The sequence below is a fragment of the Pseudochaenichthys georgianus genome, chromosome 12 (assembly GCF_902827115.2).
Source record: "Pseudochaenichthys georgianus chromosome 12, fPseGeo1.2, whole genome shotgun sequence".
Taxonomy (NCBI): domain Eukaryota; kingdom Metazoa; phylum Chordata; class Actinopteri; order Perciformes; family Channichthyidae; genus Pseudochaenichthys; species Pseudochaenichthys georgianus.
Window position 1 is genome coordinate 13,839,701 of NC_047514.1, and position 26,984 is coordinate 13,866,684.

General features: G+C 38.1%; 1 protein-coding gene across 2 annotated transcripts in view; it reads right to left on the reverse strand.

The window, feature by feature from the left end:
- Window positions 1-25,746, reverse strand: part of shc3 (SHC (Src homology 2 domain containing) transforming protein 3) — a 29,545-nt gene extending 3,799 nt beyond the window's left edge. Inside the window, exons 1-12 of one of the 2 annotated variants that reach the window (XM_034096207.1) lie at window positions 25,666-25,746; window positions 15,376-15,509; window positions 11,204-13,879; window positions 8,349-8,419; window positions 6,306-6,369; window positions 4,178-4,297; window positions 2,665-2,718; window positions 2,450-2,501; window positions 2,234-2,363; window positions 1,671-1,824; window positions 1,154-1,247; window positions 869-1,060 (exon numbers count right to left, since the gene is read on the reverse strand). In XM_034096207.1, the coding sequence (XP_033952098.1) occupies window positions 869-1,060; window positions 1,154-1,247; window positions 1,671-1,824; window positions 2,234-2,363; window positions 2,450-2,501; window positions 2,665-2,718; window positions 4,178-4,297; window positions 6,306-6,369; window positions 8,349-8,419; window positions 11,204-11,776 (1,504 nt within the window). In that variant the 5' untranslated portion in view covers window positions 11,777-13,879; window positions 15,376-15,509; window positions 25,666-25,746. Of the gene's footprint in view, window positions 1-868; window positions 1,061-1,153; window positions 1,248-1,670; window positions 1,825-2,233; window positions 2,364-2,449; window positions 2,502-2,664; window positions 2,719-4,177; window positions 4,298-6,305; window positions 6,370-8,348; window positions 8,420-11,203; window positions 13,880-15,375; window positions 15,510-25,665 lie in introns of those variants that run through there. The other variant, XM_034096208.1, reaches the window with a different exon arrangement.
- Between the last annotated feature and the right edge of the window lie 1,238 nt (window positions 25,747-26,984).

Sequence of the window (26,984 nt, forward strand, 5' to 3'; positions counted from 1 at the left end):
ATACTGCAAGCAAAAAACCTGGATTTAAAGCATAACATTACATGTCACTTGTTAGACGCTTTTATCCAAAGCGACTTACATACTCAATCCCCACAGGAGCAATTTTGGGTGAAGTGTCTTGCCCAGGGACACAACGACATGCTGACTGCAGTGGGGTTTGAACCTGTGACCCCCTGAGCCCAACACCAACGCACAACCCACTGCACCACACGCCTTACCTCATAAACAAATTGGAACAAAATATATTTAAATGAAAAACACTGAAGTATTCTGACCCTGTGTCTTTCCGATTTAATCAAACGTCCTTTCTAGAGTAACTAACACATCTCCTGCTGTGATATGTAACACACAAACATCTTCTTCCAAACTAATTATGAAATAACCATTTAAATCAATTAGAAAATCTTATTTTTTGAATGGAATTGGATTTAGAGTGTGTTAGTGGAGGAACAAAGTATAATGGGACTGTTAACAGTGAGAGAACTACAGCAGGAGGAGGATAACACCTCACACTTAATTTTGAATGTTATAGTTTATGGCTCACATGTCATTTGTGTCATGTATTTCTCATACATAGTTACAAAGATCTGTATGTAACAGATATTTCATGTATAATTAAAGAAAAGCTAAGGTGGAAGTTGAACAGATGAAAAAATAAAACTGCAGATGATAACACTCCTTTTGTGTCCAAACTGATATGGTGTTATTATAATGCCAAGGCGATGTCATTGAGAAACTAAAAGCTGGGGAAACTCTATAATTAAGAACTCTGATTAGAAAGTCATTACAGTGTTCTTCTGAAAGCCAAAGAACATTATGATACTATTCACATGATCAGCGTTAAAGTGAACCTTCAGTAGAGACTCACTCATGTCGAACAGGTCCTTCTGAGGGCTCTCTTTGGCTGCGGCCGCCATGCCCTTCGTCACATTTTCTGCCTCTGCCTGGAGTGCAGCGAGCACCTGGGCGTCGATCTGCTGAGTGTTCACATACGCCGGCATCTCTGCTGTTTTTGAGGCCTGACCTTTACTCTCCGGCAGACTGTTTATGTCGAAGGATCCTACATTTGGAGAAACAATCAAAGCCACAGTGTTCAATTTATGAAATTCATGTCTTGAGTATTCAAGTCACAGGAAAGTGTGTATTTTCTTACCCTGTTGTATGATTATGGGCTTTCTTCCATCTCCCCAGTGTTCTCCACAGTGCCGCCCTTGGTAATATGTCTGATCCACTGAAGCTGGGCCCATCTGATGACAAACAGAAACCCAAAGAGAAATCATGAGTTGATATTTTAAAATGAACAAAGTGCACACACACATAAAGGACATTGGTGTGGAAGTTCTTCAGCATGAAAAGGAAGACATGAAGCTTGATATTTTTACACCTGCAAGTCTGTGGAGTTGCAAGATTAAAATGATCCTGTTACTTGGTGCAGTTTTGGAGAAACTGTAAGTGATATAATGTTCAATGTTTTGTTTTTTTTAAATAACATACATATGACATTTAATTTTCTTTGAAAGAAGAAGTTACCAAAATGTTTAAGAATGCGCTCAATATTTCTCTTAACGCTCTACAAAATTGCATTTGGTGTATCTCTAATTTTGCCCCAAGAAAAAAAAATTAATTACTCTGCTAAATCCTGAGATTATCAAACATAAATTGAGTTGTACCTGGCCTCCCTCTGACGCTGCATTCTGATTGGTCAGCCGGGTGTCGATGAAGCCTCCAGGGGGCGGCATCTTCCCGGGGATGTTGTTGTAGTAAGGATGCTCTGATGACTCCTCCTCTTCCTCTGTCCATGGCAACTCCTCCATGTTTAATACCCTGAGGACAAATATGGGTTGATCATGAAACACAATACTGCCAGTGTGTGTGTGTGTGTGTGTGTGTGTGTGTGTGTGTGTGTGTGTGTGTGTGTGTGTGTGTGTGTGTGTGTGTGTGTGTGTGTGTGTGTGTGTGTGTGTGTGTGTGTGTGTGTGTGTGTGTGTGTGTGTGTGTGTGTGTGTGTGTGTGTGTGTGTGTGTGTGTGTGTGTGTGTGTGTGTAAACTGTGTAACTGTACTGAAATCATGTGTGCATATGTCAATGTGCTTATCATTCACTTTGTCCAGAGCTAAAAAGAAAAGGTATGTTGTATGTTTTATATTTATCTTCTGAGGAAATGCCAGAAGAATTTTAGGAAAAATGCCTCTACAGGAACAATAAGGTTTAATGCCCTGTATCATATACCCTACCTGTCATGTGTAGAGGACATTTTGCTGGAGGGACACTGAAGGTACTGCTGGAAGCGAAGGTCAAAGGCCTGGCCGATGGTGCTGATAACGTCCTGGGCCAGCCCATCAGAGCACTCCAGGATGTGACATGCTGACGATGGCCAGAGCAACACACTTTAATGAGCATGTTGAATGTAAGATATAAAACATATAGAGATCAGATGGACGTACACCTACCTCTTCTGTTCACAGGGTCCTTTGCTACATAGGCAACAAAATCTGTTGTGTCCTTAAAACGAAAGGGAACAATTATAACTGTTGTTGTTATAATATCAAGTGATAAAATACAAAAAAACCATAACATGAATTGTGTGGTTTATTCAATCTTTTTGTTATGAGGTAGTTGAGGTTTTAAATATCACTAAACTCTTTGACAGTGTTGAGTTACTTACGGGGTCTCCACCTGATGCAAAAGAGATGGACTGCATGTGATGGTTGGCTATGATCTGTCAAGATAAAAAGTATCATGTACATATAAATTAGCAAATTCCTCTTTACAATACAAATGCATCAAATTCTACACATATATTTATGTATACTGTATAAGAATAATTTGGTTTATTTATTGGCCATTACCAACTAATTTATTAAAAGAGAGAAGATCGATGGCTGTTTAGTTTAACTTTGATGAGCTACAACTATGAGTTTGTTGAGTGAGATTTGGTGCTTAGAAACAGCTTTTCTAAAACTCTCTGCATTATAACCTTAGAAACTTTTTATTTTTTTTATTTATTCTTCTAAAATCATACAAAAACAAAAACGTATAATTCATACACATAAATGAACAAAATGAGTAGAAGCGGGAGGGCTGAAGCACAGTTTATGGGGAGTAGCCCTCCCGTGCATCATCATTAGCATCAATATAATAATGGCACTTATTTCGTCAAAAACGTATAGAAATTAAGGAGTACAAAAAAATAAAGAAAACTAATGAAAACTGAAAAAAATAAAATAATAATAATAGTTAGGGCAAGAAAAAAAGTAAATGCATAATAAGTAAAACTGGGAATATCAAATACTTGTTAGCTGTAGTAATCTGCAAATATAATTGTTTTTACTTTAGTTTTGAATTGTTGATGACTAGTAATACTTGAAAGGTCGGGGTGAAGTCCATTCCACGTTCTAACTCCAATTATGGATAAGCTGTGTGATTTGATGGTTGTTCTACAGGGCTTGCTACACAACCAGTTAGTATGCCTGGTTGGGTATTTCCTGACTGTGGTTTGGAACTGCTTTTGAATGTTAGTAGGCATTTTGTTATGAAACTGATACTCAATATTTTTTTTAATGTTATGTAGTGTATACGTGTGGATTTTAATTTGTTTATTTATATAGCACCATCTGCAGGTAGTATCAAGAAGAGCACCAGGGTGAACAATAACCACAACAAAATAAATATTTTAAAATTTGTTTTATTTTACCCATAAACCATAAGCTAAATGTTATGAAGTGCATGGGGGCAGTCATGTTGCCCACCTCCTCCGTTTATGTTGCAACATGGAGAGCTTCCGTGCTCTTGCTTGACTCCCTCCTTTACATAAACCTCCTTAAACAGACCTTCTGGATTCTATTTTAAAAAAACGTGTCACTTTAGAAACCGCTAAAAATAAGATCTCTAAATTTAGAATGTCCTCTGATCTTTCTTTGGCTCTGGAGATGTTCTCTTTATCCTGTAGATACTGAAAACACAAGGTACTTAAGGTAACTATTCACCAAGCTTGAAGCATATCTCATGGCCTTCTTCAGTTAGTGTTTTTAAGGTTTATTTATTTCTTGTGCGTCACACACATATTTATATAGGTTGATGGGGGATTTTTTTTTAACAAAACAATGGTGGCACTATTTTCTTAAATGCATGCCTGTGGCTCACAGAATCTCAAGTGTTGATAAAGGTTGCACACTGACCTGTTTGCAGTCGGGGGTCATCAGGTTGAGGCTACTGGTGGAGATATTCAGGTTGATGGACATGCCAGCAAACTGCAGGTTGCTCTTCCCCAAGATACTGGACAGAGCTTTGGACGGTGGCTGAGGGGATCACAGGAGGACACAGACACACACAAATAAAATGAAATACATCAACTAAGTCGCTTCTTACCAATTCAACAGTATATCTTAAATATTATAAAAGCTTAAATGATGTCTCTAAAGTATAAATGAAGCTGCAGCCAGAAGCCGGTTGGCAGAGAGCTGCTTAGTTTAGCTTAGCATAAGCATTGGGAAAGATGTCAAAAGATCCATGCTATTTGTTTCCCTGTTAACAGGCTCTATGTCAAGTTAAGCCAGTGGTTCTCAAACTTTTCTGTCAGGCGGAAAAAAAAAGTCGGGCCCCCCCAACACAAATAGTCACGTAATGAGAGTCCTTTAGTTCACTGAGCCTCTCAGTCTGACAGGAGAGGACTCTCCTCCAACTTGTTGTGGAAAAAGCTCCTTATATCCGTTAGTGTAGCTCGCTAGCACCAGAAGCTAACAACAACGATCTCCAGTACCGGTGCGCTCTCTCTCTCTCTCTCTCTCGCTCGCACACAAAATAGCTCGTTCCAAACACACACAGAGCCGAGCTTGAATGAAACACAGAGACCCAGACGTACTTGTACTGTACTATATCATATTATTTTCAAATCAATAATTTTCCAAATTATGATTTTTATTTTTTTTTCCTAACCATTTTTCCTCTTGGTCTCTGGTCCCCCCTGTCATGCCTCTGCGCCCCCCACTTTGAAAAACACTGAGCTAAGCTAAGCCTACCTGCTGCTAGATGTAGATTCATATTTAGTAAGTTTCTGAGAATAAATGACAAAGCAAACTTACCAAAATGAACAATTAATAAACTCTTCCTTTAAGGAGACATACACCAGGTGAATTGTAGAATAAATAATATAATGGACCAAACGAAATCTCTATGAAATGTCTCCAGTTAAGCATTTATGTCAAAACTGTTATTTTTACTTGTTTATTACAAGTTTTCCTAAAATTGTTTGTGAGGTATACATTTTCTAACCGATAACCTTTGGTGGATTTAAGAGAAATCTACAGATGCAAACAGAAAAACTTGGTGTTTTCTTTTCAGTAAACTGAAAAAATTAACTATGAGAGCAAAATATCTAACTCTTAAATTCTACCAGTGCTTAAAAAAAAACGATGTTTGAGGCTGCAGTGTCTCACCCATAGGGTCTCACCTTAAAGAGTAATGTAAAGGGTCATTTCACTATTATTTAGTTAATACAGAAGAAACATTATTATTTATTGATTACTGTTGGTGCCATGCAAATGAATCTAATAATAGGTTTGTGAGTGAATTAATGAGTGTTGATAAGAGAAGGGGCGATGGGGTTAAATCAAATTAGCCATTCAAAACTCTCAGTATGAGGCTGATGTCACCACAGTGCATTTGTCACACAGCCAAATTATCATCATCTTATATCTTACATTTATTCTGCGAGAGAAACTAGTCTACGTGATTTTTTTGGTGTTATATACTCTTCCCTGACATTTGAACAAGCTCTAGAGAGCAGAGTAATGCTTCATTTCACACCCCACATTAAGACACAGTCTTCTCACACACTGTGGACACACACCATGCACACGCACACACAAACACAAACACAGGGAAGACAGACGCTCACACACACACACACACTAGCTCAGTCTCCTGATCACAGATATTGTGCACTACATGAGTCACTAAGCACTGTGCGCGCGGTGTGCAATGCATCGTGGGCTGAAGCTACGCCCACGCACATACAGTCCCATACCTCTTCATCTCTCCTCTGCCTCTCTCTCCCTCTATTCTCTTAGTACAATCCCTCGATCTGTCTCCGTTTTCCCTCTCTTTTTACATGAAGGAAGAGAGGAAGAACTTACAGAGGCGATGCTATTAATAGAACGTGGAAGAGTAAATGAATATCTAATGTTGTTTCCTCTTTTTTTCTCCCTTCTGTACCATTAAGTAACATTCATTTTTATCAGCTCTCTCAGTGTAGAGATCACTTTTCCCATGATCCCTGCATCTCACTTCCTCCCTCCCTCCATATACCTTTCTCTTGCGCAGAGCTCCTTTGGTCCCTGGAACAGCCTCACACACCAGGCTGATGGCTTCCCTAGAGAGAGGGTGAGAGGAGGGTGAAGCCAAGATGGTGACCATAGACAGCCGCAGAGTCAGAGTAACTACCCATGATAATGCTTTCAAAACAATATGAACAATATTCTTATCTTACAAGGAAAATGTCCATTCATGCATATGCCAAAAATAACTCTCAGCCATCATGCTAACATGCTAATGTTTAGCAGGTATCATGTATATTAACCTTAGCTAGTTAGCACTAATCACAGAGTACAATATATTTTAGCAAATTGAGATGTACAGTAGAGGCTGATTTTTTATTTTTGGGAACACAAGTTGTTTCATGTTTTCGTTAAGTGGGTACAATTAGGTTCGTTGATAGTTAAATAATTATTTAATGATCACCCATCAATTCCTTATTAATACAGCTAGTCATTCTCTCTCTCCCATTACACCTTTGCATATTATGATGCGACTGTTCATTCCAGGAATACATGGACAATACAATGTTGGCTGTATGTAGAATAAAATAACGTTTTTGACTTGACATGTGTAACTGCCTTATGTATTTCCTGTAGTTCATGTTTTGCTTGCATACAATTATTGCTTTATCTATAAATGTATCGATTCATATGATGTTATCCGTTTAGATGTTGTGTATATTAACCATAGACTGTATATATAAAGATATTAACATATGGCAGATGAATACAATTTATGAATGAATAAATGAATAAATGATACCAAAAAAAGGAAACAGACTGACAGATAAATTAACACACTAAACTAATACAAACAAATATGTTATTTAAACAATGCCTGGACTCAACAGGTTGTTACATATTAAATACAATCACATTGACCACAAGAGACCTGCGTCAGGATTCAATATGCAGTGAAGAGTGTTTTAAAAAGGTGCTATAGGGAATATTACAAATGCATTGCAACTCTGTAAAACCAGGAGACTGTACCTGGTATACAGTACTACACACCAACGAGTAAAGTCTAAAATTACCTTTAAGAAATGACCACCGTAATAAAAACGTTTACATATATGACGACATGTGGATTAAATGGTGGATAAAAGTAGAGCTGCATTGATGCAGAAGAGTCAAATCCCGCTCTGAGACTAAGTGAATATTTGGTTTCATGACAGAAACGCTAATGTTTGTGTCCTTTCTAGGTGGATAAACCACACAGCAGTAGATTATTCTGGAAAAGTCATCATCTATAGGAATAGCAGTAGCATGAGACATAAGATTTGTCTTTGTTTGTCTATCTCTCTTTATTAGAGGAAAACTGAAACACACATGCACAATAAGAGAAAGTAAGAGAGTGCTGCTGTGTGGCTTTGCAAACTACCGTTAGTCTGGACTGACTTCAGGAAGTCAAGCATAAAAGTGGACATGACACAAACCGATTCACTGCTGGCCTTTGCCTCACTGCACATTGGTCAATGATTTCTAACATACACATGGAGTCAGAACATTCCATGCAAACAAATTGTGATAACAGACACCCTAAATGTGCTCTAAAATGTACGCAAAATAATTTAATGTTTTAAAACAATATTTATCTAATTGCCGATTGAACCTTTTAAAACTGACTAATTATACATGTCAATGAATTAAGACATGACAGAGAGACGTGATTTTATTACAAAATAAAGTGTTTTAGTAGACAAATATAAATGTTTAAACAACTAGTCACCTAAAAACTATTTGTGACATCAAAGATTTTCACTGATCTGATCCATGGAAAATGTAAATAGAGTTATATTTATGACATTATTTTTTATTCAAAAATGTTTGAGATTTCGTAGTAAAGCCTTCAAAATAACTCAAAACAAATGTTGGATAGTTAAGAATTATATAAGTGTTCAGTTTAGTTTCTCTTTAAGGTGTTGTTTGTGGGTTTTAATAGTAAACTGGGATAATGACTGCTGTACTGAATATAGTTTTGGAGTAAATCTAGTCAATCATGAAAAGTCCGAATCCAAAGTGTTACCAAACATACCTTGTAATTTGTGATCTTGTGGTGAAATCCAGAGATCTCATTGACCGAAGGACTTCTAAACAGCCGAGATACTGGAAAGCAAAAAGGACAAACGTTACATTCATGATTATAAACATACCTCATTTATTTGCATCAATCTAAACTCACTAATTCCAAGAAACAGTAATGCTACTACAACATACAATTCATTTTAAATAAATAATGCGTTTTGATAAGGAAAACTTAAAAGATACATTTGTTTGTTTACGATAAAAACTGCAGTTTAACTTCTTGCTTTTGGAGCACAAATGACTAATCGATAAATGACACATACTGTGATAAAAAAAACAACTAACAAATAATTTAAAACTGCGCATAATAGTTGCAAATACGCATGAACCTGTATTACATCAGGAGTTTCTACTTCCGACATGTAGTTAAAAAAAGAAACACCCGGCAAGAGTTTAAAAGCCAGTCTGACATGATTTGTTGTGTGATTTGTTTGTGTTACTATGCCACATGAGGTGGCTGTAGTCCCAACATCCCATAAAACCATCTTCAGCCCCAGCCACCTACTCACATTACAACACCTCCTGTGATTAATATTGCACAGGCCGAGAACATTTTGTGCTGACGAGTTCCTATTGTTACCAGAATCACATTCATAATCTGTCTGTAAACAAAACAGAAATCCAGACACACTAATGTTTCTATTTCTACTCCTTTCTCAAAAGTATTAGAATCATAACTTTCATATTATGAAGCCCCTTTTCTCCAGCGAAACAAACAAATACAGTTTTGTCAACATGACGTTTGCAGATTTTTAGTGTCATCTATTTTCAGTACGGAGAGTTTAAAGTGCACAATTCAGCAGGGCCAAAAATAAATCAAACGGTTATAAAAATGCTAGAGACCTATTCTGAGCACATTTCCTCTCGTGCTGTACGAAAGAACAGGAACATGGTTCCCACAGTGCCACTAAACTTCAAATTAATTATGAAAATCAATGGGAGGCCTGGTCTGAAGAAATGATTTCAGTGAAAGAAAACATGCATTCACAAAACTACACAAACATGCACACTACTGACTTTAAAAACAGAAGAAGAGCTGAAACATAAAACACATAATAATGGATTCAGTTGTAACTTACTAGTTCTGATGTTATGTTCATAAATTCAAATGTTAACGGGTATATTTCATTTCCCTCATATTTACAATGTCACAAGATGTGTTGGTTCCATAATGTGCAGAGTTACACTCAACTCTGTACAGTCTAGGCTGTCCTAAGTGGTTTGGATTTTTTAGCTTTTATGGTTCTTTGTTCTTTGTATCCTTATATTTATTTGTTTACCTACTATTGCAACTTATCTTCTTAGATTGTTTATGTTCGCACCAAAGCAAAGAGCTAATTCATTGTATGTGTAAACGTACCTGCCAATACACTTGTTTCTGATTCTGATATGTCCGGTACAGAGAATAAAGCACATATCTAATAAATAAACTTTCATTTAGCCTTGTGTGTTGATGAAGTTTAATAATAAATGTTAAAAAACAGGAAGAATCTGCAACAAATAAGAATGTACACTAACTAAAACATACTAACCAGTCCAAAAAGGATGCTAATTTGTATCAAACACGCAGCTCTAGTCAATATTCTTATATTACCAAGAGATCGCATGACTATTTGTGAAGGGGTCGCTTTAATTTAGTGTTTTTTCATGTTAGCTATTTGTTTTGGCCTTTTTTGGTATAACACGGCTACAATGGGCCAAAAGTGAGAGTGTAAACAGTGTCACTGTCAATCTATGTCCCTTTAGAGTAATGGTGCATGATGCGCGCGGAGTGACCGCATGACGCTAATTAAAAGTGCTGTGAGCATAACACCACGCTGAACTCAATACACACAGGACCTAAAACCACAGGAAAAGCAGAGGGTAGGGGCGCACGGAATGGACACATTCCCCCTCTCACCGTGTGGATGCTTTCAGCGGCATTGACTGGACAAATAAGCGCTCCCGTCCTTAATGCAGTTAATGGAATGTCACGCTGGTCACAGATACTGGAGGCTTTGTTCAGGCAAGTTATAGTGGGTGTCATGTGATGGCAATCATACCGTGTAACTTGATTTGGAAAAATAACACATTGCTCTTAAGTATGTTAAAAACTACTTTTTATGATGTGCTACATAAATCAAAGAGGATGTACTGCTTGTTTTGGTTGCAGTGAAAATGGTTTGTTCCGTTTTTCATTCACTTTACACCTTGAAGAGCTCAGCATCATCACTCCTCATGCTAGTGACTCATTGCCGGCATGATGACAACTTGTGCCCCTTTAAATGATGTATGATGGCTGCACATTAACATGAGACACGGATGCTGTGAGACAAACATTCTCTGTATGTCTTCTTTTCCCCCTATTCCACCATTTCACTATCTGAGAGCTAAAACAGCCACAGAGCTCATAGAGATGCACAATGTACAGAAATAACACATCACCATGGTTACAAAAGCATAACGCTGTGGCTGCACACAAGACGAACGGTATGAATTGAAATGTTTACAGCATGCTCAAAACGACGCTGATAATTGCGTGTATTGTTTTCCCATCAAATTTTTCCTAAACCCCCCAATGTTGACCTTCCCCATTTCCTGAATTATTAAATGTCTATTTTCTCGTCGCTGCTCCTTCTACTGTAGCCAACCTACATACACCCACTCAAGGGCATGTTGTGATGTGCCAATGGAACTACATTATCTCTCCTTTACCCCCCTCCCCCCTTCAGGTAGCTGAAGCTTGAGTCATTGAAAGAAAAGAGAGAATGGGTAAAGAATGTAAAAGAGGGGGAGGACAAACAAACTGAAAATGAGACCACCAACCTTCACAATATATGTCACTCCTGGGCCAGAGATCTTCTCGCTCGAGTGTAGCCACCCTCGGGGGGGTTTGCTCAACAGTCCGCCACCCCCACCTGTGTTCCAGTCCTCTCCGGCGGGCTGGTGCTCGTCCAGCCTGCTCTTCTTGCTCATGTTGACGGGGGATGAATGGGAGGCCGAGCCCACACCAGAGGCTGCCGCGCTGGGGCTCAAACCACTGGATCCCCCACCCCCCTGCAGCTTAGACACAGCCAGGTCCTTGACAGCCGAGGGCAGACCTTTGATGCCCAGCAGGCTGCCTGAGTTGCTGAATTTCAGGCTGGACACCTTGTTGATGAGGGTGCAGAGGGTGGTGCCTCCATCTTCCAGGTGGTCGGAGCCGTGGCCGGTGGAGGTGCTGGAAGCAGTGGTGGAGGTGGAGGAGGCCTGGACCTCCGTCGGGGGCGTGTAAGATGTCTCGGCTGCAGACTGGGGGGTGGCCGAGACCTTGGGGTTCATGGACAGGCCGTGGAGAAGCTCATCGACGGATGTTACTGACTCATTCCTGAAGCGGTTGTATTTGGTACGGTGAAGCATACCCTTCTCTCTCTTGCTCTCTCCACCAACCGACGCGCACAGCCTGCCTTTTTCACAAGTGTGCTGGCAGACGTGGCTGAGCCGTGCTGATTACCGTCTCCTGTAACATAGCAGCAGCGGTACAGGCAGCAAACGCCTTTTAGCAATCAAAGGCCACCTGACTGTAATTTTCTCTATTGGAGGTTACAGTGGTGGTTGTGTTGAGCTGCTGCTGTCGCCAAAGTCCAATCTGCTCTCAGTAAAATCCAGAGCTGCAATCCAATCCGTCAGAGAGCAATATACAGACACAATCCATGGAAACACAGCATTGAGGCAGAGGAGGAAGAGGATGGAGATGAAAAAGGTCTGTAAAAGGCTGCCAGTGTTGTGGTGCAGCTTGTTTGGTTTCCAGCGGTGATGCTGCTGATGGTTTCTAGCCTCAAAAATCCAAAAAGTAAGAGAACAGAGAAAGGTCTATGTTGTCGATGATCACGGATACTGCGAGGGAAGAGCAAACACTCTCTACTGACTGCTGCCTGCCTGCCGGCTCAGAGCTAAAGCATGACTCACTGATCTGAGAAAACCTTCTCAACAAAAGGCTTGCTGAACACTGCAAATCACTTCCTGTCGGAGGGAGAAAAAAAACTCCCACTCACAGCACACTAGAACCAATCAATTTTTTAATTCCCCAGTCTGATGTTTATTTTCTGTAATTCTTCCCTTCTTGTTTGTTTTTCTGGGAAAAAGGAAATGAGGAATAAGAGGTGATTATTTAACTTAGCAAGACAAATATTGAGAATAATTTGCTTGACTTCTGGTCGTACACAATTAATATCTTATTTAAGGGATGAACTGTTCAAAAGCTGTGACAAAAAGCAGGTTACACGCCATAAAATTATCACAGAAATTATGATAAATAAAATAGGTAATGAAAACTATCCATTTCACTGGCAGTTAATCATTTCAAACGTTTTTCATTAAAGAATAAAATCTCTATTTTAATGTTTCATAAAGACGTCATTCTCCTATAAGGATGTTAATCCATACGTTCAACCACTGAAAGCAACAATACAGTAAAATGTTAGCATGATCGGAAAATACGCAACATCATTAATATATTGTCCATGTTAATTTATAATAGCTGCAGATTATGGGCAGAGAGTTGGTTCTTATATATACTTTTAAAAAAACGATATCTTCCTAATACACTTGTTGTTTCTGCACAATGTATTAATAATCATCCATTAATGCAAAAATAAATAAAGCTATTTTTGTATAGACATATAAATTGTTTTGAGACCATTCGTCTAATGTGCAGCTCTGATTCTCTATCTATGTTCTGCAACAAAGGCATAAGAAATCCAATTCACAACAAGGGAGCAGAAACAATCTCACAGCTCGTCTAAAATAACCCATCAATTGGTCCGGCTTGAATTACATGAATGACAACTAAAGAAAATAAACCCCGGCATGAACGACGTGTTTCTCAGGCAGATGAGTCAATGAAACAACGGAAAGGATAACAGAAATAGCCCACGAGTCTCCTTAAGACCGACAGCAATGAAGCATTTTTGTCTCCCCGGTAGCGGAAAGCACACAGCCAGACACCATTCATGTAAAATGTCCTCAGGAGCATCTAGCAAAGCCAAAAGACTGACACTCATTCATAAGCAGCTTCCTCTCTCACTCTGCTGCAGATTTCGCACTGCAGTCCCTCCCAACATCTCTCTTTCCTGCCTGGCAAATATAGAAGAAAAAAAAAAAAAAGAAAGACAGCACGTCTGCCTTCTCTCCTCAGAAAAAAAGGCAAACACCAAAGCAGGGAAGAAAAGGCAGGCACTCGCAAATCATCAAATGAAGAGGCAATAAGACAAAAGGAGAACAAGAGCAGAGGACAAAAGGCATGCAATATTTAGTCTTTTATGTGAATGAAATAGCAGGCTGGCATACCAATGTTTCTGTGAATGGAAGCAAGGCCTTTCTGCCTCTGCAAGGCAATCCCTTGGGATGGCATGGTCTTATCCAATGAGGAGCCGGCTGGATGACTCATTCAGGGGAGGCTTGCAGAATAGTGGAAGAGACCATTCCAGACGCAGGTGCACATTTTGTTTTCTCCCGACTGCCCTTTAAAAATGATACGTACATCATCATTGCTGAGACGCTGGAGTGATTTAATGAGATACTGTTGAGGTATAACGAAAAGAGATGGAGAAATATACCCATAAAAGGAATCAGAAGAAAAAATGCCACCCCCATGATTTGATTGTCACCATTATCAGCCCCCCCCCCCCCCCCCCACATTCATGTTAACAGTTACCACCTACACATTTAATTAGCAATTTACTGTTTATATGTATGAGGGCAGATAGTACAAATGTACTAGAACAACAGATGTGCAAATTTGGTTAGACGTATATTTGGATAACACTTGTATTTGGAGACATAATAAGTTTCCTTTTTTATTTTATATTAGAAGGATATCCTGTATGCTAATATGTGTTATATGTTGCTGTCGATAACGTTTATTATACATTGTAGGAGCCATAATGCTTGTTTTGCCATCACTTATTACTTCTATTATTATCTTCATTTCTGTTTGCATCACGTTTAATTCTTATTGTTTATGACTTCCGGCAATGGTCACGTGGGTGTGGTTTATTGGTATTTAGTCACCTGTTGGATGCCGGTTTGGAGGATATGATGTAGGAAGAGGGTGAATGACGCTCTGGTTGACCGTCAGGTCTGGAGTTGTATATTGTTTGTTTTCGTCTTTATTAAACGCCATGGACTACAAATGATTACGGACTCTTAAATGGAACGCGTCACAGCAAAGAGCACATTTTAGCCTCTCAGCGGGGAGTTATTGCCGCTACATACATCTTGAAGTCATTTGCAATTTTATTACCTCTGAAGCTATGATTATTACCGCTTGTTTTGGGGTTTTTTTGCTAGCAATGAATATGTTTCGCTTGAAACAGTGGTTTAATGATGATTTTTAAAAATGTTACTTTAATATAGTAGTACTTGTACTTTTTAATTCTTTGAATACACCACTGCCAAAGCGAAAATAAAAAACTAACACATACTGTAGAGTCAAATCATTTTCAGTGGTGCTGCAGGTTATACATTCAGCCAGCGACAGCTCGTCTGTCTTCAAAACAGCTGACTGTAAACCTGCTTTTACCGGCATCCGTTTGAAATGTAGGACTCATGTCAAATTTGTACTGTCAAATTTAAGTGACAAGATTTAAATGGCAAAAATACATAGCAACAGTAACTAAGAGGGGTTGGGCAGGGCTAATGTAAAGATCCAAATGAAACCTGAGGACCTTTCCTCTAGCACCACCAGCAGGTCAACATTGTTGTCTTTTTGTGAAACGTCAACAAAAAATAGACGGAAGGAAGTCAATAAGGTTTTTCCAATGTTCAGGTGTTTTACTAAATCTTATATATATATAAAATAATACGTATTGTTCTCCTAAGAGAGTGCACTATGGGATTAGGAAGGATCTGGTCACATTTTTCACTCAATTGTTCAATTCTTCCAGTAGCTGAATTGGACCTCAGGCTATTTTCAATGTGTAGATAAGGGGACACATGTGTAATAAGGCTCTACTCACACATTGCAGTGCTCTGTAAGCAGGAGGTAGAGAACCTGAGGCACAGAAGGTCCTTTCTCTGTGAAGTAGGCTGCATAGGCCACAGCGTGGGCTTCCTGCAGTGTATGATGGGGTCCATCCAAGGAAAGGTCAGTCTATAATAAATAAATAAAATGGCACAAACATAAACAGGATTATTCTCTTCAATAAGATTTGAGTGAATCCAAACGAACAACAGGTAACTCACAGGTCAAGCGTTCACCATAAGAGTGCACTGATAAGATACAAGATGTATTCTGATTATTTCATGCGCATTCATTAAGAACAAGATATACAAACAATTCCTCCAGATAATAAACTAAAGTTCATAGCATTTGATAGATCAAACTCGTAAAAGGTAAAAACAGACATTTCATCCTGAATAAACATGTGATTTGGTTTCAGTGTTCTCATTTTTTAGACATACATTAAGAGTGAATGAGAAAGGAGAGACAGAGGAAAGAGCATCCTTTGGCAAGGAAAGCTGCAGACACTTCTCCACTTGACTACTGTTGCCAGGTTACCAAAAACATTTTCAAAAACCAGAGTTATTTTCAGACTAGGTAGAAGCAAAATAACCAATATTACAGAAAGGGCGAAACCCGGCAACTGGTCAAATGTGATTTTAAAAAAGTATGTACCAACAGCAATGAAAGATTCAGATATGTTGCTAATGATTTATGTTTGTCATGTTTGAGGAGACTTTTATTTACAATAAAACATAGACTTATATATATAGTTAGGTTTAGGACAAATTATATTAGTGTAGCAATTAATGTCCTGTCAAATATATTTCAAATGATACCCAAGATCTTTCTTCAAATGCAGCAGCCAAAATAACACTAGCTTATCTATGTTTTGATAGGTAGTCAGTATTAGATAATGCAATATGAAATACAATAAAAATGAAAATGATTAACTATAAATTGCAAATTCTTATCTCCAATAATATTGGTATTGGGGGCAAAATATGTTGTATTGCTCTCAACTCACTATGTTATTGTCAAGTCGCCATCTACTTGTTTACAGTGGGTTACATCCCACGAGGGCTTTTGTCTCAAGTTATGCAAAGATGGCAACAAATAGTTAAACCCATAGCAATGTGGTCTATTCATTTGATATGGGCCAGGAACAACATCTCTACATCTGATTAAAATATAAATAAAAGGTTACACAACATTTGCTTACCATTATGTTTACACTGAATGTAGTTTAATTATCTTGCCGGATATCCGTGACCTTATATGAACCTTTTTGTGAGCACATTTCAATAGCATGGCTGCTAAAGGAAAACAATATTGATAGCCTACTTGAAGAGAGTGGACAACAACCTTGAGAACTCATTTTCATAATCATGCCTGGGGCAATATTGGAGCTTTCTGTGAATGCCTAATTGAAAAAAAGCACAAGAGGGTCATATATATATATGATATACGTACGTGCGTGCGTGCGTGCGTGCGTGTGTGCAGGGCCGGCCCTCGGCATAGGCAGTATAGGCGAATGCTAAGGGCGCATCAACCCATAGGGGGCACCGAAAATTGAAAGTTAGAAATAAAAAATAAATATTTTTTTTTATTTCATAACACAATTTCCCGATTTTGGATCAACAAAGTACATCTTATAATCTTATACTAACAGAACTACGCCTATATTGCGTACAGCACCCATAAAAATAAAATAAATTAAACTCCCAAAAAACGTATACAGCTTCTGTGTGCTTTTATTAACATTGGAATCTACTGTGTAAGCGGCCGCGGGGGGGGGGGGGGGCTTTAGAGAGCTCTCTCCTGAAAGACTGAGAGGCTCTGATAACCTCAGCTCAGTGAGGTAAAGGCACACCTTTATATGATCATTATAGTTATAAAAAAATAAGAGAACAGGTGAAAAACAGGTATAAAATACTGACAGTACAAAAAAGTTGTTATTAATAAACAAGAATACAGTTTGAAAGGAGAGTGATTTGTAAAATATCCATAAATAAAAAGAAAATCTGCTTACAGTTCTGTTTCAGATGGGTGTTGAGAGATGTATCCATAGATCTCCTAATGTTTCTCTCAAAGTGCACCAGATTGATGCTTTAAACTTCAATATAAAAAAAAAAAAGTCTTCCCGGGGGTGCATGCCCCCGGACCCCTAGAGGAGCCCCCCCCCCCCACTTAAATCATGTTCAAATGGATAGGAAACTAAATACAGTTGCACACATCTTGTGTCAATATCTTTGTTTTTGTGGTCATGCCACAACCATGCACGTGCGAATCATAGTAAAAACTAAAACTGTATGTATGTTCTTCACCAAAACCAAGTCCTCCTGCGTTGAGCCAGATGTGTTTGTGTCCGGGGAGAGGCTACAGGTGGTCTCATAGTACAAATACCTGGGGGTCTTAATTGATTCAAGACTCAATGTTAAGGCTCAGGTGAAAAAGGTTTGCAACAGGGTCAAATTCAGTCTGTTCAACTTGAGGTTTACCCGGAACTGCATGTCAACAGAGCAGGCGGCTCTGATGTACATGCACTCTATGGTTCTATCTCATATCACATACTGCTTAACAACCTGGGCACATGCCTGTACAACCACTCTTAAACCCCTGGAATCATTATACAAACAAACACTTAAAATAGTAGATAAGAAGTCAGTGTATTCTCATCATTGCCCAATACTCACAAAATATAACTTGTTGAGCTGGAAAATGTAATGAGATATGCAAATGCTTGCCTCATGTACAAAATAATACACGGCCTTACCTCACCTCCGCTCAGACATTTTATCACCATACGCACACCTGTAACTAGGTCAACAAGAGCTGCAACAAGAGGAGACTGCGTTGTTCCATTAAGGAAGAGTTCATTCAGCCAATCTTCTTTTTCTTTTAAAGCTGCACAACAGTGGAACTCAATCCCAGTAAAGATTAGAGAACAAAACACCTGCAGTTTATTTAAATCTAATTTAAAAACATGGTTAGTGGAAAGTCAGCTCTGTCAACACTGACACAATCTGTACATGACAACGCTCTGTTTATATGCCTTGACCTGTATCTGTCTGCTTTGTGAATTTGTATTTTAGTTTTTATGTATATGCTTGTATTTTTGTTTAGTTTTTATGTTTTTATATATGCTTGTATTTTAGTTTAGTTTTTATATATGCTTTTATCATAATATAAGTATCTCTGTTGAATGTTGTTTTACTAATAGTATTTACCTGTTATTTGAAGTGAAATTTTGTTTTTAGGATGACTTTTAACATCTGTCCAGGGACTACAGACGAAAAATAGCCTGTTGGCTAACTCTGGCGCAGTTACAGAAATGTCAATTAATGTGCACTGTCCCTGTCAAATAAATATAAAAATTTTTTTTATATTATATTATATGTTATATTTTGTGAGAACGTGTTGCGCGCGCGCGCACACACACACACACACACACACACACACACACACACACACACACACACACACACACACACACACACACACACACACACACACACACCAACACGTTCTCACTCTCATCCCGTCACATATTGACGGACGGTCAGGGCCCCTCCCCGTCGCTATATTACGTACAGGGTACCCCTTTCCCGTCATTTTCTACGGGCAGGGCGTCCCATAGACCTTCATTGCGGACACAGCGGACCCCTTGCCCGTCAGGCTTCTACGGGCAGGGCGTCCATAGACCTTCATTGCGGACACAGCGGACCCCTTGCCCATCAGGCTTCTACGGGCAGGGCGTCCATAGACCTTCATAATGCCTATTTTAAGGTTCATTTGGCCATTAAAATGCGTTTTGATCTCATTTTATGCGAGTAATGAGTTTTTATTTCGGATTATTTGTGCAGTACATGTACATGATGTTTAGTTTGCTAGTTATGACGAAGATTACTTCATGAATGTGTACACATTCATGGTTGCTAAGGTGGTTGCTATGGACGCTGCAACAGCTCCCAGACCACGTGAACAACAACAATGGCTGTCCTTCGTGTTATTCTCGGTGGAAAAATGCCTATTTTAAGGTTAATTTGGCCGTTAAAATGCGTTTTGATGTCATTGTATGCGAGTAATGAGTTTTTATTTCTGATTAGTTGTGCAGTACATGTACATGATGTTTAGTTTGCTAGTTATGACGAAGATTACCTTACGTCTGTGAGGAAAATGCATGGGGCTCAGAGCCTCGTATTTTTTAAATATTTTTTTCCTTCCAATTTGTTATTATTTTCAAAATAACACACTGTTATTTACTCACCAATAACATACAATTATCCTTGCTTTTATTTATTGGTTTAATTCCATAATCTCGGTCTTTTTTGGTGTCCGTCAGGAACTGAATTTCAAAATAAAAATAACCGGAAACAGATGTAGGCCTATAAGGGACAGTTCGAGCATCATTGCGATTGTCAAAATGTTTGAGTTTAGGACGGCCGAAGACACTACACTACCCAGAATCCCCAGCTATCGTTGAGGACTACAGTCCCCGTGATTACTCTTCTAGGTCTGGGATTGGATGTTGGAGTGGCAGTGCGCCAAGGTTACAGCGTCAAACAGCTGTGTGAAATGGAACGAAACCACGCCAGACTATCCAAAACTGGAATCGAACGCCCCCCCAGAACTACACACTACACTATTGTGTTTCGCAAAATGTTCTATGGGACGTCTCTACTGAACTTTTTCGTTTTCCCACAATTAGAAGTTGCCAGTATTAAACACATTGGTGTTATCAAATGTAAAACATATAATTAATAAATGGATAAAAATCGCTGTCCATAATGCGCAGCATCAATATACCCACATGAAAGCTCATTGATACTTTGTAATTCTACTCCACTACAATTCAGAGGTTAACCTGGTATTTTTACTCCACTGCATTTATTTGAGTTACTTTGCAGATTCTGATTAATGATGTGAAATATAAACAACCCTTAAATCAGACTTTAGTTACACCTGAGTAAAATTCAGATAAGGTGATTGTCAAGTGCCAACAATCAGGAGAGATATTTGATACTTGTGCTTGAGAAGACTAAACATGTATCTGCAATTGACATTAATGGAAACGAGTAATAAAGTATATTAATTACTCGTTATTCTCTACTAATAGTTAATTAAAGACTATATATTATGGCTATTTTGCACATCCCTTTCAAGATTTCAAGATTTTAAAGGTGTATTGACATATCATTTACACAACTTACGGTGTAGTTATGAAATGAATGAAAAACGTGGGTCACAGGTCCCTCAACAGTGCAGTACAAGACATCTATCAATATGTGTGTACCTCCACCATTAAACTGTCATATTCTGCACATTTCTTATTCTATCTACATACATAAGAGTATAATCCATATGTATAATATCAGTTAAAATAAGTGCTTCAACATAGTTAACATTGCAGGAAAGCAATATATTAGACGTTAAGTACTTTGTATTTATCTGTAGATAGATACCCCCAACGTTTTTTTCTTATTTAAAAGAAGACCGTAATCTGTTATTTAATGTTTAAATAAAGGTTGATTCGTTTTTCTGTTTTGCACCTCCTCCTATTAATATCTTTGTACATCCTGCACTAAACTGTTTTATTGAAGAGATCACTTATAGTATCTTCTTGATTTTTTATATTCTATATTTCTATCACAGACCTTCTACTTTCCCCCTATGAAAGTATATGTACTCTTAATATTTTTGTAATCAAATATAACACATAAAAACAATAATTCAATAACGTGCTTTAACCACTAGGCACACAAGGTACACACAGACACTTATGTACAACATCTGAAGATGTGTAGTTTTATTCATGCTTTCACATAATTTTACAGCATATTGCTATACTATTTCAGAATCAGTATTTACATTCTTACATTCAAAATGCAATCCAATTCAAATCAGTAATATCTTTAAAAACTACAGTCCTTTTTTATCAGCTGTGCACCGTTATGGTGTAAATATAACCTATCTATGAATTACATCAAATGTAAAAGTCAGCCGAATTAGTGTTGATACTGCAAGGAGACGTATTGTGTGAAGTTTTTTAATTGTTGATATATTTATGATCCACGTCAAGTATTCAGTTTCGGCGGCATTTCTTCAGTTTTTCCATAGGTCTCATCATCAGGGCGCTATAAATAAAGAACTACGGCAGATCTGTAATATTTAATGCAGCCGAACCGTGTATTACAATGCCGTTATGTGATGACTTTCAAAGAGAAAAGCAAGAGTATTATTTTAGTCTTTTCAAATGTTTTCCGGATTTCATATAATATAAACACCAAATCCCAGCATGCATTGCGGCTAAAATATCCAATCAGCGTAGCTGAGAATCTTGGGTAATCGCTCGAAATGCCCACGTCTGTTTCCGGTTATTTTTATTTTTAAATTCAGTTCCTGACGAACGCCAAAAAAGACCGAGATTATGGAATTAAACCAATAAATAAAAGCAAGGATAATTGTATGTTATTGGTGAGTAAATAACAGTGTGTTATTTTGAAAAGAATAACAAATTAGAAGGAAAAAAATATTTAAAAATACGAGGCTCTGAGCCCCATGCATTTTCCTCACAGACGTAAGGTAATCTTCGTCATAACTAGCAAACTAAACATCATGTACATGTACTGCACAAATAATCAGAAATAAAAACTCATTATTCGCATACAATGACATCAAAACGCATTTTAATGGCCAAATGAACCATAAAATAGGCATTTTTCCACCGAGAATAACACGAAGGACAGCCATTGTTGTTGATCACGTGGTCTGGGAGCTGTTGCAGCGTCCATAGCAACCACCTTAGCAACCATGAATGTGTACACATTCATGAAGTAATCTTCGTCATAACTAGCAAACTAAACATCATGTACATGTACTGCACAAATAATCAGAAATAAAAACTCATTACTCGTATACAATGACATCAAAACGCATTTTAATGGCCAAATGAACCTTAAAATAGGCATTATGAAGGTCTATGGGACGCCCTTCCCGTAGAAGCCTGACGGTCAAGGGGTCCGCTGTCCGCAATGAAGGTCCGTGGGACGCCCTTCCCGTAGAAACCTGACGGTCAAGGGGTCCGCTGTCCGCAATGAAGGTCTATGGGACGCCCTGCCCGTAGAAAATGACGGGAAAGGGGTACCCTGTACGTAATATAGCGACGGGGAGGAGCCCTGACCGTCCGTCAATATGTGACGGGATGGGAGTGAGAACGTGTTGGTGTGTGTGTGTGTGTGTGTGTGTGTGTGTGTGTGTGTGTGTGTGTGTGTGTGTGTGTGTGTGTGTGTGTGTGTGTGTGTGTGTGTGTGTGTGTGTGTGTGTGTGTGTGTGTGTGTGTGTGTGTGTGTGTGTGTGTGTGTGTGTGTGTGTGTGTGTGTGTGTGTGTGTGTGTGTGTGTGTGTGTGTGTGTGTGTGTGTGTGTGTTAGGGATGCCAGCGATTATTCGATTATTCGCTACATTCTCCATAATCGAATATTATTTTTAAAAGTCGATTTTATTTATATATATTTTTTATTTATTTTTTTTTTTTTCTGGCTTAGTTTCAACCAAAATATATATAAATAAATATATGCTAATAATAGTAATAGTATTAATAATTGTAAATGGCCATTGGTCACACCACCAGTTTGTTTTACTGTAAACTTGGAGGAAGCCTGTGTGCAGAGCAGACTGCTGCTGCAGCAGCTACACACCGACCCCGCCCCCACCCCCCCTCTCCCTCACACGTGCGACTAAAGATGAACAAAGCGGCAGGTAAAAAGAGTTCCTCCTCATGGAACTACTTCGAACTTACAAGTCCACAGGAAGTTAAATGCAAGCTCTGCGGATATCGCGATTTCCCCCCCCCCCCCCCTGCGGTATATATTGCGGGTTTTTTTAACCTGTTAAACCCCAAAGTCCCGGCGGGTACTTTACTTTTTTTTCACGACAGTGTCTCAGGGGATCGTAATATTTAAGAACCTATTAATGTGTTATACCAGATTAACGGAAATAATCTCAGCTAACTGACGATACAAACCATTTTTACCAAAACAAAACACACGTCTCATAAGAAGCATCTAAATGACCCCCGAGCGAAAAATGCTAACGCACTTTGGCACAGAACTCAAGATAAAAGTACCCTTATTACTTATCGTAGCTGCACTTACAAGATATCCGATTAAAGCTGAGGTTCCACTGATTATTTAGGTATATAGTATCATCACTGAGTGATCTGAACTCGGACAGGGGAAGCAAACACAGACATCACAACACGTACCTTTACATAGCTTCGAGGGGAGATGTCTCACCGTAGCTGTCAATCTGATCAAAAGACGTGTTCAATGGCATTAAAACGAGAAAGAAAAAACGCGGCTGAATCGGTTAATCCATAGGTTTTTAACGTCTCTGTATAAAAAAATGATTTAATTTATAATCCATAGTTCCATTTTTATGTAAATATCGCAGAGCAAAAGTTAGCTGCTAATGGTAGCCACCAGAGTGGCTGCTGCTTCCGGTCTTGGCTATGCGGCAGTCCAGCGCAGTCTAATACACACACATTACCAAATAAGGAGTGAGAGTGATGCATAGCCAAACCCGGAAGCTGCATACACTCTGGTGGACACTGTTGTGCTCCAAAATGGAATTATGGATTATAAACAATTGCTTCAAAGCCACAGATACATTATCAACCTATGGATCAACCGATTCAGCCGCGTGTTTTCTTTCTCGTTTTAATGCCATTGAACACGTCTTTTGATCAGATTGACAGCTACTGTGAGACGATCTCCAGTAAAAGCTCCGTAAAAGGTACGTGTTGTGATGTCTGTGTTTGCTTCCCCTGTTGCGAGATCGGATCGCTTAGATACTATACTTAAATAATCTGTGGAGTCTCAGCTTTAATTCGGATATATTGTATGTGCAGTTTCGATAAGTAATAAGGGTATCTTTATTTTGAATTCTGTGCTAAAGTGCTTTAGCATTTTTTTTTTTTAAATGAATAAAACCGCACGTCCCTGCGGTGTGAATACCGCGCATGCGCATACCGCGGTTATCGCCATGACACGGTATATCGTTCAGCCCTAGTTTATGTGTCTGTGCCCCTATAGACACAGTTCCCCCTATACAACACCCAAACCTTTCTGTAAATCAAAAAAACAAACAAAGCAATAGAAAAATCATTTCAACAAATTAGTTATAGCCATACATTATGGCAAAAAACATAATCTCGATTATTTGGGTCAATAATTGTAATTGCGATTATTAAATGTGATTATTCATTGACTTTGAAAACATCCATTTATTGGAGAAAAAAAAAATGTGAACAGTATTTTTTTAACAGTTGATTACCCTGAACTTTAAGTATAATTCAACTGAAAAACCAAAAAAAAGAATGTATTTAAAAAAAAGAAAAAAGTAATATTAATAATCGTTTTATTTCGATTACGTTGTTTTCGTAATCGTTGCAAGCCATAATCGTAATCGCGATTAAAATATGATTAATTGAGCAGCCCTACCATACATGTATTTCATGTAGGTGCAGTACTAATTAAAGAACACACTGCATCAATGTTCTTACAAGCCCCATAAACACGTAGTTTATAAAATGTTTCAGAACAAACCCAATTTCTTTTTTAAATGAAAAATAATTATAATTATACAAGCCAAATCCAACACAGAAAGTTTTTGTCAGTGGTTTATGGAATAAAATAAAGAAATGTTAAATGTAATCAAACAATACCTATACATAGTAAAACCAGATAATCTTATAATGCAGCAGACTTGACTCAAGATATGCAACGTTTTTTTAATTTCAAAGTATTCATTTTTTCAATCCCTTCAATGTATTGGGACCCAATGACCCCAGATCCAGACACTAATACAACAGCTTGTATTTTATACGAATATTTGTAAGAAAAGTAAACAGTTTTACATTGTAAAACTGAGTTTATTTTCAATAGCTTACCTACCATGTTAACCGACCAAGTGACTCAAAATCCAAAACAAACGTTGTATGCAATTTAAAACAATAAACGAAACTTAAAATGTAGAAAATGTGTTGTAGACTTAGACCTATCTCATAATATTATCGTGATGAAATATAATCTTCTGTGAGTGCCACAGGTGAGGCTACAGCCAGGTGAGAACTAATTTCGTAAATGTACATGCTGCACACGCTAGCTGACTCTCAGACATGTAAATGATTTAGTTACCAGAAGGACATTTGCTAAAACAAGCAGTTTATCTACATTTTTGAAATTCTCTTTGGTAAAAACTGAAAAATACGTTTCTCAAAACCTTCTGATAAAGCTTAAATCTCACCTTTGAGTCGCTTGTTGAAGTTTGTTTGGTGGAGGGCTCAGTGTAATTTCCCCCCTCCGCCCTCAGGGGGCAGTAATGAGCTCAGTAGGGATAAACACAGCATAATATCAGTCAAAGAAAACGTCGAACTAGAAATCTTGGACAGACGAGTTTAAAATAGATTTACGCCAATATTGTGTTTTATTTTCTTACGCATTTATTGGGGTTTTAGTCAGTACAATTCAGGGTTTAATTTAACCACCCATATTTCAGTTAAAGCATATCCTGCAGAGCTGCATAACAACTGACTACATTTAGCTAACTCCATGAATACAGAAACTGAAACATTTACAAAATACACGATTCATGAATCTAATCCCTTCTCATCTGTACTGTTAAATGTATAGAATGAGTACAAGGATATTCCCTCAAACTGTTATTAATTTGGTTAGGGCTGCTTCAACTAATCAAAGCAGAATGCAGACTTGAACCTAATATCATAGTATTTATTTTTACTTTTCTTGCTTTGTTGTTGTTATGTGGCTACTGCTACAGCAGTTTAACTACTAGGTCTGATAATACCTACTTGTTAAAATTGTTTGTTTTTTTACACCAAATTGTTGAAATGACTTTGCTGCGGTGACACTTGACTTGAGTCACGAGTCACGACCTATTTTATAAACAAAGAACCATCTTTATGTTTTTTACTCTCTGCTTGTGCTCTTCTACTTTGTCACCAGAGGGCGCTATGGCTCCAGTTCTGGTAGATGGCGCCATACGTAAAGCCTATTTGGCAAGCATTTCAGTAGCTGCAGAAACCTGGCCTTTAAACAACATTTTTTTATATATCAAATATGTTATACTGAACATAATTATTTAGGGTAAAACTTGTTTGTATTTTTTTCTAGTTACTTTAAATGTATAATAATGAATGCCCATGCTTCTATAATTATTGGAGGCATTAGCATTTTGAGAATGTCATAACTGCCTTTCATGGAGAAATGTGAAGTGGAGGTTGGTTAATAATTCAGATGGTAGTAAGAGTTCAGGTAGAAAAGGCTGACGTGTCAGTGTGCCACTCAATTTATAACCTTGCAGGAGAAATAACCTGTTTATAAATAGATGGATCAGGTCTGTTAATATTTCATCTTATATCTTGTAAAAAAAAAGCAAGCATACTTCATTTAATGTCACAGTCAACATGTCAAAGTCAATAAACAAATAAAACAAAACTTCTAATAAATAGTGTTTATTAATAAAGCTATTTCTGCTCCAAAGGTAAATAGGTAGTCACAGTTTTTGACGTGAAGAAGAACTAAGTGCAGACAGAAAGCAGCAAG